General features: G+C 39.2%; 1 protein-coding gene across 1 annotated transcript in view; it reads left to right on the top strand.

The window, feature by feature from the left end:
• The window catches only part of NLRP3 (NLR family pyrin domain containing 3), a 52,585-nt gene extending 35,790 nt beyond the window's left edge, over window positions 1–16,795 (top strand). Inside the window, exons 7-9 of the mRNA XM_043573260.1 lie at window positions 11,643–11,813; window positions 12,532–12,702; window positions 16,167–16,795. Coding sequence (XP_043429195.1) covers window positions 11,643–11,813; window positions 12,532–12,702; window positions 16,167–16,266 — 442 coding nt within the window. The 3' untranslated portion in view covers window positions 16,267–16,795. The remainder of the gene's footprint in view (window positions 1–11,642; window positions 11,814–12,531; window positions 12,703–16,166) is intronic.
• Window positions 16,796–17,426: the final 631 nt, after the last annotated feature.

The raw sequence follows: 17,426 nt of genomic DNA, 5'->3' as shown, positions 1-17,426 counted from the left end.
AAACATTGGGGTACAAGTGCCCCTATGCATCAGTACTTCTGTATCGCTTGGGTAAATTCCTATCAGTGCTACTGCTAGGTCATAGGGTAGACCTATTTTAAATTTTTTGAGGAAACTCAACACTGATTTCCAGACTGGCTGCACCAGTTTGCATTCTCACCAACAGTGCAAGAGGGTTCCTCTTTCTCCACATCCTTGCCAGCATCTATAGTCTCCTGATTTGTTCATTTTAGCCACTCTGACTTGCGTGTAGTGGTATCTGAGTGTGCTTTTGATTTGTATTACCCTGATGAGGAGTGACGTTGAGCATCTTTTCATGTGCCTGTTGTCATCCGGATGTCTTCTTTAGAGAAATGCCTATTCATGTCTTCGGCCCATTTCCTCATTGGATTATTTGTTTTTTGGGTGTGGAGTTTGGTGAGCTCTTTATAGATTTTGGATTCTAACACTTTGTCCGAAATGTCATTTGCAAACATCTTTTCCCATTCCACATTTTAGTTTGTTGGTTGTTTCCTTTGCAGTGCAGAAGGTTTTATCTTGATGAGGTCCCAATAGTTCATTTTTGCTTTTAATTCCCTTGCCTTTGGAGATGTGTCAAGTAAGAAATTGCTGCGGCTGAGGTCAGAGAGGTTTTTTCCTGCTTTTTCCTCTAGGGTTCTGATGGTTTCCTGTGTCACATTCAGGTCCTTCATCCATTTTGAGTTTGTGTGAATGGTGTGAGAAAGTGGTCTAGTTTCATTCTTCTGCATGTTGCTGTCCACTTCTCCCAGCACCATTTGTTAAATAGACTGTCTTTTTTCCATTGTATATTCTTTCCTGCTTTGTCAAAGATTAGTTGACCATACTTGTGTGGGCCTAGTTCTGGGGTTTCTATTCTATTCCATTGGTCTATGTGTCTGTTTTTGTGCCAATACCATGCTGTCTTGATGATGACAAATTTGTAGTGGAGGCTAAAGTCTGGGATTGTGATGCCTCCTGCTTTGGTCTTCTTCTTCAAAATTACTTTGGCTATTCGGGGGCTTTTGTGGTTCCATATGAATTTTAGGATTGCTTGTTCTGGTTTTGAGAAGAATGCTGGTGCAATTTTCATTGGGATTGCATTGAATGTGTAGATAGCTTTGGGTAGTATTGACATCTTGACAATATTTATTCTTCCAATCCATGAGCACGGAATGTTTTTCCTTTTCTTTGTATCTTCTTCAATTTCCTTCCTAAGCTTCCTATAGTTTTCAGCATACAGATCTTTTACATCTTTGGTTAGGCTTATTCCTAGGTATTTTATGCTTCTTGGTGCAATTGTGAATGGGATCAGTTTCTTTATTTGTCTTTCTGTTGCTTCATTATTAGTGTATATGAATGCAACTGATTTATGTACATTGATTTTGTATCCTGCGACTTTGCTGAATTCATGTATCAGTTCTAGCAGACTTTTCGTGGAGTCTATCGGATTTTCCATGTATAGTATCATGTCATCTGCAAAAAGTGAAAGCTTGACTTCATCTTTGTTGATTTTGATGCCTTTGATTTAATTCTGTTGTCTGACTACTTATTCTAGAACTTCCAACACTATGTTAAACAACAGTGGTGAGAGTGAACACCTCTGTCATGTTCCTGATCTCAGGGAGAAACCTCTCAGTTTTTCCCCATGGAGGATCATATTAGCTGTGGGCTTTTCATAAATGGCTTTTATGATGTTTAAGTATTTTCCTTCTATCCCGACTTTCTGAAGAGTTTTTACTAAGAAAGGATGCTGAATTTTGTCAAATGCTTTTTCTGCATCGATTGACAGGATCATATGGTTCTTATCTTTTCTTTTATTAATGTGATGTATCACAATGATTGATTTGCAAATGTTAAGGCAGCCCTGCATCCCAGGAATGAATCCCACTTGATCATGGTGAATAATTCCTTTTATATGCTGTTGAATTCGATTTGCTAGTATCTTATTGAGAATTTTTGCATCCATCTTCATCAGGGATATTGGCCTGTAGTTGTCTTTTTTTTTCTGGGTCTCTATCTGGTTTAGGAATCAAAGTAATGCTGGCTTCATAGAAAGAGTCTGGAAGCTTTCCTTCACTTTCTATTTTTTTTGGAATAGCTTGAGAAGGGTAGATATTATCTCTGCTATAAATGTCTGGTAGAACTCCCCTGGGAAGCCATCTGGTCCCAGACTCTTATTTGTTGGGAAATTTTTTTTTTTTTTTTTTTTTAATTTTTTTTTTTCAATGTTTTTTATTTTATTTTTGGGACAGAGAGAGACAGAGCATGAACGGGGGAGGGGCAGAGAGAGAGGGAGACACAGAATCGGAAACAGGCTCCAGGCTCCGAGCCATCAGCCCAGAGCCCGACGCGGGGCTCGAACTCACAGACGGCGAGATCGTGACCTGGCTGAAGTCGGACGCCTAACCGACTGCGCCACCCAGGCGCCCCAAGGGAAATTTTTGATAACTGATTCCATTTCTTTGCTGGTTATGGGTCTGTTCAAGTTTCTATTTCTTCCTGTTTGAGTTTTGGAAGTGTGTGGATGTTTAGGAATTTGTCCATTTCTTCCAGGTTGTCCAGTTTGTTGGCATATAATTTTTCATAGTATTCCCTGATAATTGCTTGTATTTCTGAGGGATTGGTTGTAATAATTCCATTTTCATTCATGATTTTATCTATTTGGGTCATCTCCCTTTTCTTTCTGAGAAGCCTGGCTAGAAGTTTATCAAATTTATTTTTTCAAAAAACCAACTCTTGGTTTCATTGATCTGCTCTACAGTTTTTTTTTATTCTACATTGTTTCTGGTCTAATCTTTATTATTTCTCTTCTTATGCTGGGTTTGGGGTGTCTTTGTTGTTCTGCTTCTATTTCCTTTAGGTATGCTGTTAGATTTTGTATTTGGGATTTTTCTTGTTTCTGGAGATAGTCCTGGATTGCAATGTAGTTTCCTCTCAGGAATGCCTTCGCTGCATCCCAAAGCGTTTGGATTGTTGTATTTTCATTTTCATTTGTTTGCATATATTTCTTAACTTCTTCTCTAATTGCCTGGTTGACGCCCTCATTCTTTTGTAAGGTGTTCTTTAACCTCCATGCTTTTGGAGGTTTTCCAGACTTTTTCCTGTGGTTGATTTCAAGCTTCATAGCATTGTGGTCTGAAAGTATGCATGGTATGATCTCATTTCTTGTATGCTTATGAAGGGCTGTTTTGTGACCCAGTATGTGATCTATCCTGGAGAATGTTCCATGTGCACTCGAGAAGAAAGTATATTCTGTTGCTTTGGGATGCAGAGTTCTAAATATATCTAACATGTCCTTCTGATCCAGTGTATCATTCAGGGCTCTTGTTTCTTAATTGATCCTCTGTCTAGATGGTCTATTCAATGTTGTAATTGAAGTAGCAAAATAGCCTGCAATTACCACATTCTTATCAATAAGGTTGCTTATGTTTATGAGTAATTGTTTTATATATTTGGGGGCCTCTGTGTTCGGCGCATAGACATTTATAATTGTTAGCTCTTCCTGATGGATAGACCCTGTGATTATTCTATAATGCCCTTCTTCATATCTTGTTACAGACTTTAAAGTCTAGTTTGTCTGATATAAGTATAGCCACTCAACTTTCTTTTGACTTTTAGTAGCATGATAGATAGTTCTCCATCCCCACACTTTGAATCTGAAGGTGTCCTCAGGTCTAAAATGAGTCTCTTGTAGACAGCAAATAGATGGGTCTTGTTTTTTTTTTATGTATTCTGATACCCTATGTTTTTTGCTTGGCACATTTAGTCCATTGACATTCAGTGTTATTATTGAAAGATATGGGTTTAGAGTCATTGTGATGTCTGCAGGTTTCATGATTGCAGTGATGTCTCTGGTACTTTGTCTCACAGGATCCCCCTTAGGATCTCTTGTAAGGCTGGTTTAGTGGTGATGAATTCCTTCAGTTTTTGTTTGTTTGGGAAGACCTTTATCTATCCTTCTATTCTGAATGACAGCCTTGCTGGATAAAGGATTCTTGGCTGCATATATTTTTCTCTTCATCACATTGAAGATTTCCTGCCATTCCTTTCTGGCCTGCCACATTTCAGTAGACAGCTCCGTCACGAGTGTTATCAGTCTCCCTTTATATGTTAGAGCATGTTTATCCCTAGCTGCTTTCAGAATTCTCTCTTTATCCTTGTATTTTGCCAGTTTCACTATGATATGTCATGCAGAAGATCAATTCAAGTTACGTCTGAAGGGAGTTTTCTGTGCCTCTTGGATTTCAATGCTTTTTCCTTCCCCAGATCAGGGAAGTTCTTAGCTATGATTTCTTCAAGTACACCATCAACACCTTTCCCTCTCTTTTCCTCCTCTGGAATCCCAATTATGCATATATTATTTCTTTTAATTATGTCATTTAGTTCTCTAAGTCTCCCCTCATACTCCTGGATTTTTTTTTATCTTTTTTTCTCAGCTTCTTCTTTTTCCATAGTTTTATCTTGTAATTCACCTATTCTCTCCTCTGCCTCTTCAATCCAAGCTGTGCTCACCTCTGTTTTATTTTGCAGCTCATTTATAGCATTTTTTAGCTCCTCCTGACTGTTTCTTAGTGTCTTGATCTCTGTAGTAATAGATTCTCTGCTGTCCTCTATACTTTTTTCAAGCCCAGTGATTAATTTTATGACTATTATTTTAAATTCATTTTCTGTTACATTGCTTAGATCGTTTTTGATCAGTTTGTTAGCTGTCACTAGTTCCTGGAATTTCTTTTGAGGAGTAGTCTTCTGTTTTGTCATTTTGGATAGTCCCTGGAGTGGCGGGGAACTGCAGGGCTCTTCCCCCATGCTGTCTGGAGTAACTTGTGTTGGTTGGTGGGCGGGGCCATAGTCAGACCTGATGTCTGCCCCCAGCTCACCGCTAGGGTCACTGTCAGACTGGTGTGTACCTTATCTTCCCCTCTCCCAGGGGCAGGACTCATTGTGGGGTGGTGAGGCCTCTGTCTGGGCTACTTGCACACTGCCAGTCTTGTGTTGCTGCTTAGCTGGGATCTGGCCTATTATCTGGGGTGGATCTGCAAGGGGCACAGTGGTGGGAGGGACAGCCTCAGCTCGCTTTGCCTTTGGTGGTCTGCTTCCGGAGGGGCCCCTCTTCCGTGGGCCTCCCATCTAAGCGTGGTTCCAGAGAGTCTGTTCTGCTAGTCTTCTGGTGATTTTCTGGGTAAATTCGGCAGATTTGGGTGGAATCTCAGTGATCAGCAGGATGTGGTGAGGCCAGCATCCTCCTACACCGCCATCTTCCCGGTCCTCTGGGTTATTTTTTCTGTATGTAAATTTTCTACCCTGCAACTTTGATTAGGTCTAATTTTTTTTTGGTTGAATCTTTTGTTTTATATATATATATATATATATAATCACAGCATATGTAAATAGAGTAAAATCTATCTTTTCCTTTCTAATTCTTTTTTTTTTCCGTTTATTTTATTTTATTTTTGGGACAGAGGGAGACAGAGCATGAACGGGGGAGGGGCAGAGAGAGAGGGAGACACAGAATCAGAAACAGGCTCCAGGCTCTGAGCCATCAGCCCAGAGCCGACGCGGGGCTCGAACTCACGGACCGCGAGATCGTGACCTGGCTGAAGTCGGATACTTAACCGACTGCGCCACCCAGGCGCCCCTTTTCCTTTCTAATTCTGATGCCTTCTATTTATTTTTGTTGCCTGCTTGTTCTGACTAGGATTTTGAGTATTAGGTGAATAAGAATGCAAAGAGTGGGCACTCTTTTCTTGTCCCTGATCACAGTGGAAAGGGTTTCAATTTTTCACCATTGACTATGATGTTAGCTATGGGCTTGATATATATAGACTTTATTATGTTGTGATACATTTCTTATATGCCTAATTTGGCAAAAGTTTTTTAATCTTGAATGGATGTTGAATTTTGTTAAATGTTTTTTCTTCTATTGAGAAAATCAAATTGTCTCTCATTTTATTGCTCTAATTTATCACATTTATTGATTTGCATATGTGAAACCATCCTGTCATCCCAGGGATAAATTCCACTTGACTTGGTGAATAATACTTTACATGTGCTGCTGAATTCAGTTTACTATTATTTTGTTGAGAATTTTTGCATCTAAATTCATGAAGAATATTGGCTTGTGGTTTTCTTGTAGTATCCTACGTAGTTTGGTATCAGGGTAATACTAGCGTCAAAAATGAGTTTCTCTGATTGGGAAAGTTTGAGAAGGATTGCTGCTAATTCTTTAAATGATGACAAAATTCATCAATGCAGCTATCTGGTCCTAAACCTTTTTTTGTTGGGAATTTTTTGATTACTATTTCAATCTCCTTAGTAGTAGCTGATCTGTTCAGATTTTCTATTTCTTCTTGGTTCAGTTTTGGTAAGTTGGATGTTTCAAGAATTTTTCCATTTCTTCTAAGTTGTCCAGTTTATTGGGTATAGTTTTTCATAGTAGCCTCTAATGCTCCTTTATATTTCTGTGGTGTCAGTTGTAATGTCTCCTCTTTCAATTATAATGCTGTTGATTTGGGTTCTCTCATTTTTTCTTGGTTTGTCTAGCTAAAGGTTTATCAATTTTGTTTATCTTTTCAAAGAACCAACTCTTGTTTTGTTCATCTTTTTTTATTGTTTTCCTGTTTTCTATTTTTTTTTATTTCTCTCTAATCTTTTTATTTTATTCCTCTTGGTAACTTTGAAGTTTAATTTAAAAAAATTTTTTTTAACATTTATTTATTATTGAGACACAGAGCATGAGCAGAGGAGGGGTGGAGAGAGGGGAAGGCACACAGAATCTGAAGCAGGCTCCAGACTCTGAGCTGTCAGCACAGAGTCCAACGCGGGGCTTGAACTCACAAACTGTGAGATCATGACCTGAGCCGAAGTCTGTCGCCTAACCAACTGAGCCACCCAGGTGCCCCACCTCTTGGTAACTTTGGATTCAGTTTGTTCTTATTCTAGTTCCTTAATATGTGAAGTTAGATTTTTTAGGATCACTCAATTTTCTTGATATATTCATTTATAGCTAAAAACTTTTGGAATAGAACAGATTTTGCCATATTTTGTAAGTTTTGGTATGTTGTGTTTCCATTTTTGTTTTTCTTGTTTTGTTTTTCTTTCTTCTTTTTTTTTAAATTTCTCCAGCAAATTTTTTAAACCTGTTGGCTGTTCAGGAGAGTGTTATTTGATTTCCTTGTATTCTTGGATTTTCAGTTGTTCTCCTGTTATTGATTTGTACTTTCATACCATTGTGGTCAGAAAAGATACTTGGCATTATTTCAGTCTTTTTGAATTTGCTAAGACTTGTTTTGTGGCCCAACATATGATCTATTTTAGAAAATGCTCTGTGTACATGTGAAAAGAATGTGTATTCTGCTGTAGTTGGTGTGAATGTTCCAACCACAATCTATTGTCTTCCAGCAGTATAGGCTACTAGTCCAAGATCCCAATGTTGGCAGAGTTTGTTCCTCCTAGGGCTGTGATGAAGAATCAATTTCATACATGTCTTTCAGTTTCTGCTGGTTTGCTGGCAATGTTCCACATCCTGGGCCTACAAATGCATCACCTCTTAGCTTTCATCTCTACATGGTATTGTCTCTGTGTTGGTGTGTGTCTTTGTATCCAAATTTCCCTGTTATAGATATAGAAGGTACCAGTCAGGTTGAAATAGGGCTCACTTTCTTGACTTCTTAACCAATTGCATCTTCAATGACCCTATTTTAAAATAAGGTCACATTCTGAGGTACTGGGGTTCAGACTCCAGCATATAAGGTTTTGGGGAACATAATTCAACCCATATTACTATCTGTCAAAACCAGAATCATAATATGAATGCTTTCTTATTATTTCTTCTCAAATTTATCAGGGATTTATTGCCATGCTGGTATATACAGATCTATAGATTTGGGCATAATATTACATAATATTCATTATAGTGATTTATTTAAGTTCTTATTGAATAGTGAACCTTTGGATGAATTTTTCCCTTTTTACTATTACAAGTAACTATGAAAAACATATTTGTTTTTTAAAATTTTTTAAAATATGTTTTCAATTTATTTTTGAGAGAGAGAGAGACAGAGCATGAGCAGGGGAAGGGCAGAGAGGGAGGGAGACACATAATCTGAAGCAGGCTCCAAGCTCTGAGCTGTCAGCATAGAGGCCCCCACGGGGCCCAAACACACAAACTGAGACACGACCTGAGCCAAAGTCGGATGCTTCACTGACTTAGCCACCCAGGCGTCCCTGAAAAAAATACTTGTTTATATAACTTTATGTATGTGTAGATATTTCTTTTGCGATGGATACCTATACGTGTAATTAATGAGGAACACTTGTAGGCATTTTATATTTTGTTAGGCATAGCCAAATATCTTGAACTTTAGAACTTTATCTGGTTGCATTTTGCACCCCCTACCCCCAATATTACACAACTGCCACAAGGTAAGCATTTGCAAAATTCTTTAATTTTTATTACTTACTCCCCACCCTCATCCCTTTGTCGCCTGCCTTTCCTTTCTTTACTGCCTTGTTGAACAGTGGCACTTTCCAGAGGCTGATCAGCCAATAAACAGAGGAAAATCCTTGATTTTCTTTACTTTCAGTTCCTTCTACCTTCTTTTTTCTTTTGACAAACACCAGAGGAGTTTTCTAAAATACAGATTTGATAATATTGAGTCATTTATTTAAAACAAACACAAAAGCAAAAACCTCCAAAGTTTGTGTTTCTTTGCATGGTACACGAAACTATCTGTGACCAGCTCTAGATCACTGTTTCTGCCCTTTCACTTAACACACCGTTCACTCCATTTTGAGTCATATTGAATTCGTTTTTAGTTTTAGGAACCTGGCCTCTTTCACCCTTCCTCCTCTTGCTTACTGCCTTCCTTTTGCCTGTATGCAAAATACCCTCCCACCCTCACAGTCCATCTAAGAAGCTTCTTCTTATTCTTCAAGTAATTTCCCTGTTACTCAGCTTTTCCATTTAAAAATAAGGATAAAAACAATACCTGCATCTTGGTTTTGTAGTAATTCAATGTGATAATCCTGTGTAAAGTCATTGTCTTGGCAAAACATATAGTAAACCCTCAATAAATGTTAAATTTACTTCAATATTTTTTGGAACACATATTTATAACCTAAGGCATATCATTAGTAAATAAATAAAAAAAAATACAGGAACACCTGGGTGGTTCAGTTGGTTGAGTGTCAGACTTCGGCTCAGGTCATGATCTCATAGTTTGTGGGTTTGAGCCCTGAATCAGGCTCTGTGCTGACAGCCCAGAGCCTGGAGCTTGCTTCGGATTCTGTGTCTCCATCTCTCTCTGCACTTCCCCCACTTACACTTTGTCTCTCTCTCTTTCTGTGAAAAATAAATGTTTTTAAAAAAATTTAAAAAACCCAATAATTTAACAATATAGTACATGGTAAAATATCTGTGCCCAGTGAATATAGAACTTAGTTGAATGGATTGCTTGATACCAAGATGTACATACAAAGTTGGTTACATCTGTTGAATCAAGTGGATTGGTTGGTAGAATTGGGTGTTCAATTGACTAAACATTTTATTATGCACTCCACGTACCCATCACTCAGTCTCAATGTTACCAATATTATCAATGTTTTGACAATTCATATGTGACTCATTCTCAACAAATTCATCCTGTGCTTGTAACTGTTGTCACTTCATGGTGCACCGCTCCTCAAACATCTGTTTCATATCTTTTCTAATCCTTTTCTGGGGAGGATGGCAAAGCTTGCCATTTTGTAACTTTCAAATGGTCTTTCCTTTCTTTTTGGATGACTATCTTCAGTCTTCTGGAATGTTGTTCATCTTTTCCAGTGTCTTAGTCTGGTCAGGCTACTGTAACAAAAATACCATTTTCTGGGTGACTCAACAAACATTTATGTTCAAAGTTCTGGATCCTGGAAGCCCAAGATCAAGGTGCTTGTAGATCATCTGATTTCTGGTAAGAGCTCTCTTCCTGGCTTTCAGACAGCCACCTTCCTGGTGTGTCCTCACATGGCAGTAGAGGCATGGGAACTCTCTGGGGTCTGTTTTACAAAGGTGCTAATCCCATCATGAAGACTATACCCTCAAGACCTATTTACCCCTTAAAGGCCATACTTTCTAATACTATCACATTGAGGATTAAGATTTCAACATATGATTCTGAGATGACACAAACATTCAGTTCAGAACAGCCAATAATCCTGCAAATCCATTGTACATGTTAAATAGAGTCCATCTGATAAAATTATTCTTAACTGGCCATTCTTAACTCACTAGAAGCCCCTCAGAACTTGCCTTTTGTTTGTTTTGTTTTGTTTTGTTTTGTTTTTACTCCTCCTTTGGGCTTCATTCCTTTCTTTGTCTTGCTTATTCTATTTTTTAAATTATGATTCATCCTTAAAAAAAAATTAAAAAAAAAAAAAAAAGGGGCGCCTGGGTGGCGCAGTCGGTTAAGCGTCCGACTTCAGCCAGGTCACGATCTCGCGGTCCGGGAGTTCGAGCCCCGCGTCAGGCTCTGGGCTGATGGCTCAGAGCCTGGAGCCTGTTTCAGATTCTGTGTCTCCCTCTCTCTCTGCCCCTCCCCCGTTCATGCTCTGTCTCTCTCTGTCCTAAAAATAAATAAAAACATTAAAAAAAAATTAAAAAATAAATAAATAAATTATGATTCATCCTTGACTAGGAAAACAAGTACTTCTGTTTTCTTTTGATCACCTGCTCGTGCTACTTTATATGTTTCTATTTTTCCTGATTCTAAGACATCTTGGAGCTTAAAGGCATGTCATTGTTAAGGATTGTGGAAGGAAAGAATATGATTGCATGAGATGTTCTTAAGTCAAGGTTTTGTTGAGGCCCTAACATATGTGGCTTTCTGTATACTGTATACCACCCTCTGAGCTTCTATGCTGAGTGATGTAGCTCTCTACTTCAAAGCCCTCATGCTTCTGTTGGTGATAGAATATGTTCAACTTGACCCAAGTGTAGTACACCAAAAATCTTAATCCCACTGAGTGTAATGCAAATTTAGAGCTTTATTCTCTGAGAGACTCCTTCCAAGGCAGAAGCAAGAAGAATATGGACAGAAGGGACAACAGAGGTGAGATGGCACTAGAAGGCTTAAGTCTAGGTCCCCCATCCACTGAACGCTTGCTCTTTGACCCTAAGAGAAACATATGCTTTGATAAACCTAAGATTTCTGATCTGTAACAGATACATAATAGTTACTGCGGCACTGCTAACTTGCTCAGTTAATGTGAGAGTCAAATAAGGCAAGTCTGTGCAATGTGGTAGGAATTATCAGTGACAGACAACCTGGGATGTATTTCTTGAAGATGTGGTGGTAGGGACCATGCATGGCAGAGGGAATATGCATAAGAAGGAAGAAGGATGTGGAAGGAATCTGGATTAATTTGCTTTTGCTCTGTCCCTCCTACTGATCCCAGCCAAGCATCTGCTGAGACTATTATTTGTCTCTTTTATGTGGCCAGAGACAAGGAGTCATGTGCTCCTCAGATTGTATCCAAGATGCTGGCTCCTCATCTTGAAGTTGAAGGATGTAGCTTTTTAGATAAGAAGAGATTCCTCTGGTGAGATAGCTGTGCAATGTTCAAGGAAGTCTGAACACTGATGACTCTTTTCCTTGTTCCTTCTCCAGGTTGATGAATTCTGGACTTACATCAGGTTGCTGTCCAGCTCTGTCTTCAGTGCTCAGCACTAACCAGAAACTCACACACCTTTACCTAAGGGGCAATGCTCTTGGAGACACGGGGGTGAAGCTACTCTGTGAGGGCCTCTTGCACCCCAGCTGCAAGCTTCAGATATTGGAGTAAGTCCCTTAGCTTTTTTTTTTTTTAATTTTTGCTTATTTATTTTTGAGTGAGAGAAAGGCAGAAAGAGAGGGAGAGAAAGGATCACAAGCAGGCTTTGCACTGCCAGTGCAGCTTGAACTCCCAATGTGGGACTTGAACTCACACACTGTGAGATGATGACCTGAGCTGAAACAAAGGGCGGCTTAAGCAACTGAGCCACCCAGGTGGCCCAGTCCCTTAGCTTATTACAATGATGTGGATGCATGTTGGCTAAGGTGTGTATGTGTGTCTGTGGGGGGGTAATGATAGAATGATTTGTACCTGAGAAGTAATGATGTTCTCCTAAGGTTTGGCTTGTTACAGGATCATGCACCTGGGAAGAATTCTACTTCTCAGTGCTGTAAAGGTAAATACTGGATTTGGATTTGTGGATTTCACCACAAAAGAATAGAAAGATATGACACTTGTGTTTTAGGGAAATTTAGGGAGAGGCATAGAATTGGGGAAAAATCAATTCACAAACTACTATTCCTAATTTGATCTGCACAATCCAGTAGACTGGAAAAAAATACTATCTTCTGAAAAGGAAAGAAGAATAACCACAGGCACAGAGGATTATTCTAAGTTTGTTAATCCTGTGCTTTTTGTGCATTTGAAACATTTCAGGCTGAGATCTGGGGCACCTGCTGGGATGGCTAAGGGGACATTTTCTTTAAATCATCCTGTTTCTTGCAGATTGGACAACTGTAGTCTCACCTCACACTGTTGCTGGGACCTTTCCACACTTCTGACCTCCAACCAGAGCCTGCGGGACCTGAGCCTAGGCAACAATGACCTTGGTGATCTGGGGGTCATGCTACTCTGTGAGGTGCTGAGGCAGCAGGGCTGCCTCCTGAAACGCCTGAAGTAAGTGTGCTCTTCAGAGATTCACGTGGTGGGGTTCAGAGTACAAAGGACAGGTTGACCAGTTATCAAAACCTGGGAGGGCTTCATTTGTACTCAGACTGAGGTTTTTTTTTTATAAGGCATGTGAGTCATGAACCACATATTTAACTTCATCCAGACTTTATGCAGACATTAACTTTGAAAATCAAGTTTCAGTTCAGTGTGAAAAGAGTTTCCATTCATTTTCCTGAATGAAACCCAAGCCCCAATGAAAGTTGCCAAATAGAATTACATGGCTATGCAAGGGACTGGACTTTGCAGAACTGGAGGAGTCCATGGTTCACTGTAATTGCCAAGGTCTTTGCACAGTGGGGTGTTGTAGGTCTTGTTTCTGAAGACTTCCAAATGGAAAGAGAGTTTCAGAATCAGCAAGATTGGAAATTCCACAGACGTCAGTTCATCTGCATTGTGTTGGGTTTCCTTATTAGTAATATCACTCATTACCTCTTGAGTAAGAACTCCCTAGTGAGTCTCCTACCTTGGTCGGTCAGGACAATCACAGTCTCCACTGAAGACATTTCCCTCACTTTGCTTTAGAGGCAACACCCTGGATTTTCTTCTACTTCATGAGCTGTTTCTGCTCAGTCTCCTTTGCGGATTCTCTTTATCAACCTGACCTGCACATGCTGCATCCCCAGGATGCAATCATTGAGCTAATTTTTCTTCTCTAAACTCTATCTTGTGTTTGCATCATCTAGTCTTCTGGCTTTATCGTATATGTCCTGTGTCACCCAATTTATACCTGCATGAATTCCATGTCCAAACGCTAGTCTGACTTTCCATTTGTCTAATAAACCTAAACTTTACATGTCCAAATTCAAACCTGCATTATACCCCCCACCCCATCTAACACCTGCTTCTTTCCCATCTCCACCAACGCTTACTCATTGTGAATTGCTCAGGCCAAAAAAGAAATCCTGTGTCACCTTTGACACCTTTTTCTTATGCACATGTCCAACGTGTTGGCATGTCCTAATAGCTCTTCTTTCATAACATACCTGCTTGTTGATCTCTTCTTGCCAACTTCATGACTTGTACCCTGGTTCAAGCCATTGTCCCCTCTTATCTGGATTGTTCTGGTGGCATTCTGCCAGGCTCCTCTGCATGTAGTATTCTTACTATGGCAGATGGAGGGTGCAACTAAAATATGAGTCAGGGGCACCTGGGTGGCTCAGTCAGTTAAGCATCTGACTCTTGATTTTGGCCCAGGTCATGATCTCATGGTTTGTGGGATCAAGCCCCACCTCAGGCTCTGTGCTGACAGTGTGGAACCTGCTTGGGATTCTCTCTCCCTCCCTCTCTCTGCACCTCCCTTGCTTGCTTGCTCTCTTTCTCTGTCTATAAACAAACAAACATTAAAAAAATGAATCAGTGATCATATCATTCCTACCAACATGCTCTAGTGACTTTCTATCACATTTCAAGATCCACAAACTCATGGTATTGTGTAAGGCCTCATGTGATCTGGCTCCTGTTGCTTCTGCAATTCATCTTCTCCTAATACTTGTTCTTTGTGCTCCACTGATATCTTTGCAGTTTTGCAAAAATACTGTCACCTTTTCATGTGCTGTTTCTTCTGCCTAGAACACTCTCCCCTTTGATATCCACATGTCTTGTTTCCATGTATCCTTAAATTCTCTGCCTAAAGGTCTTCTACGTGTCTGTCTCTGACCATCCTAATGAAAAGAACAGATCAGCATATCCTTCTTGTTTTTGCCTTTTTTTTCTTATTTTCCTCTGTAGTATTAATCAGCAGCATACATACACGCTATATCATTTCAGCAGAATACTTACGTGCTATATCATTTTCTTTTTCATTTATTATCTATAGCTTACCAAGTAATATAAATTCTATATTATAACAAGGACTTCTGTTCTTGTTCATGACCTCAAGGCTAAGAACCAACTGGAATGCAAGTTTGAATAAACAGAAGTTTGGATCAGCATTGCATCCTTATGCAGACACAGTGGAGCATGTTTACTGAAGGAAAGCCAACATTCTCAGAGCTAAGATAAATAGAGGGACAAAGTGTAGGATATGTCAGGATGAAGCCAGGGACATTACTGTATGTGGAGTCCTGACCCACCCCAGAAGGACACTCTGGAGGTAAGGGACAAGCTTCAAATAGGCTGAAAAGCCCATGGATCCAATCAACCTATCTCATTAGCTCAGGCTGCCTTAAACAAACAGGCATTTATTTCTCACAGTTTTAGAATACGGAAAATCTAAGATCACAGTGCCAAGTAATTCCACTTCTAGTGAGAGCTTTCTTCTAAGCTTACAGAGGGCTGCCTTCTTCCTGTGTCTTTATATGGCAGAAAGAGAGCAAGGCAGGGACAGGGAGACAGAGTGTGTGCATCTCTTATCATAAAGGCAGTGATACCATCATGAGGGCCCACCCCCATGACCTTATCTAACCCTAATTATATCCCAACGGCCCTATTTCCAAATACCATCACATTGAGAATTAGGGCTTACGTGTATGAATTTTGGAGAAATACAAACATTGAGTTCATAACACAACCAAATCAAGGTTGTTAGACATGATGCAGGACAAATGGTATGATTTCTTAGCCAAGTTGCAAGGGAAACTTACAAAAATAAAAAGGGGGAAGAATGTATCAAAGAACACTTTAGAGGCTGCAATGTGTGAGCTTCATATGGCTCCTGATTCAATGAACATAATATAAAAGTGTATCAGTCAGTTGAGGAAATTTAAACACTGATTGGACATATGTTGATAATAAGAAATTATTGTTAACGTCAAAAAAAATTTTTTTTAAGTTTATTTACTTTGAGAGAGAAAGAGAGAGCTTGAGCCAGGGAGGGGCAGAGAGAGGGTGAGAATCCCAAGCAGGCTCCACACTGTCAACACAGAGCCTGACACGGGGCTCAAACTCATGAACTGTGAGATCCTGACCTGAGCCAAAATCAAGAGTTGGGTGCTTAACCCACTGAGACACCCAATTGTTAACTTTTTACAGTGTGAAAATGGCATTGTTGTTGTGTTTTAAAAAGGCTTCATTTAGTGTCACATAGTTAAATATTTATAGATGTATGAAATGCTGTGTTTGTAATATCCATTGATGTGAGGAGTAGGGGGGCAATAGATAAAAAAAGACTGGCCATGAGTTATTAATTGTCAAATCTGGGTAATAGGGATATGGGGATCCCTTATACTATTTTCTCTAAATTTACATATGTTGAAACATTTCCAAACTTGAAGGTTAAAAATATAACAGAAACAACATTTGGCATGAGGTGTAGCATCAGAGACCTTAGAAGTGTGTTAGGTTAAGGGAAGTAAGGAGATGAGATTTATTAGGCAAAAACAAAAAAACAAACAAAAAACAAAACAAAACAAAACAACTCTGAGAGTGTTCTTTGAAGAGTAGAACCCAAGGCTCTCTTTTGCTTTTTACAGGTTGTGTGGAATGTATTTCAATTATGATACAAAATGTGCATTAGAAATACTTCAAGAAGAAAAGCCTGAGTTGACCATTGTCTTTGAGCCTTCTTGGTAGCAGTTGAAGCTGGCCGCCAGATGCCAGCGTTTTGGCTCCCTGCTGTCCCAGTGTAGACAAGTGGGAGGGAGCACTCCTCCATCCAGGGTTAAGACCATCACTCCATGATTCTTCTGATCCAGTGTGGGACAGCGAAACCTTGCTGATGGTGCCTTTGTGTCGAGAATATGAGCATCTCCTGTACCCCTGGCTTGAAGACACCAAGACAATGAAGTCATCCAAATGATGTGGTTCTCATTGTAGAAACTTAGTCGAAGAAGATGTTCCTCTTGGTGACCTCATATGACTAACTCATTTAAGAAAGCACTTTTTCTCTTTTTACTCTCTCTAAATCTCCTTTCCCTCATATCTTTTTTCACTCCTCTTTGCTCTGTTTACTTTTACCCATATCATCACTCTTACATTATTTCCCTTTACTGAGGGTAACAGAAAAAGTAAACTGTGTATTATGTTGCAATTTTGTGGCAGCAACTTATTTATTTAAAATTTTTGTAACAGGTATATTTTCTAATAAAATAATTCATGTTTATTTTACCTGGTGAAATTTCAAAAAATATAAAACCTTTTGTATTTATTGATTTAAATTCTCTCTTTTCCTTAATTAAAGGTACCTAGAAATCTCTCTACTTTAAAGATAAGTTAAATTGCTTTATGCATTTAAAAAATCTCTTTACCAAATGGTTCAGTTGTAATGCATGGGGAAAAAAATCACCTTGCTCTCATTCTGATGGTTGAAATTTCAGTTCTGGTAGGATAGGAAGTTGAAAATCATATACAGGACAGTATTAGAGTAGATGGAGCCTGTACTCCCAAATAGAAGTATTGTGTAGAAAATACATTTTGCCTTCAATTATAAGAGCTTATCTTGGATTTATCTCAGGAGCAGTTCATCTGCCACTCTTTGCATAGCATTAAATCATTAATAAATATTGACTAATTGCTTCTCTACACATGGGGCAACTCTTGAACCACACGGAATTGTTCAGGATGGAAACATTGCTTCATCTGTCAAATGAACGATCCAGACTTTGCTACTCAAACTATGGCCTATGGACTGTTGATATAAGGAGCTTACGCAAGAATGTAAATCAATCCCATTCCTAAGTATGCTTTTTAGATAAGGTGACTTTTTTTTTTCTTGGTAAGACTGTCTCAATAAA

The sequence above is a fragment of the Prionailurus bengalensis genome, chromosome A1, assembly GCF_016509475.1.
Source record: "Prionailurus bengalensis isolate Pbe53 chromosome A1, Fcat_Pben_1.1_paternal_pri, whole genome shotgun sequence".
NCBI classification, from domain to species: domain Eukaryota; kingdom Metazoa; phylum Chordata; class Mammalia; order Carnivora; family Felidae; genus Prionailurus; species Prionailurus bengalensis.
This window is presented reverse-complemented; position numbering and strand designations above follow the sequence as displayed.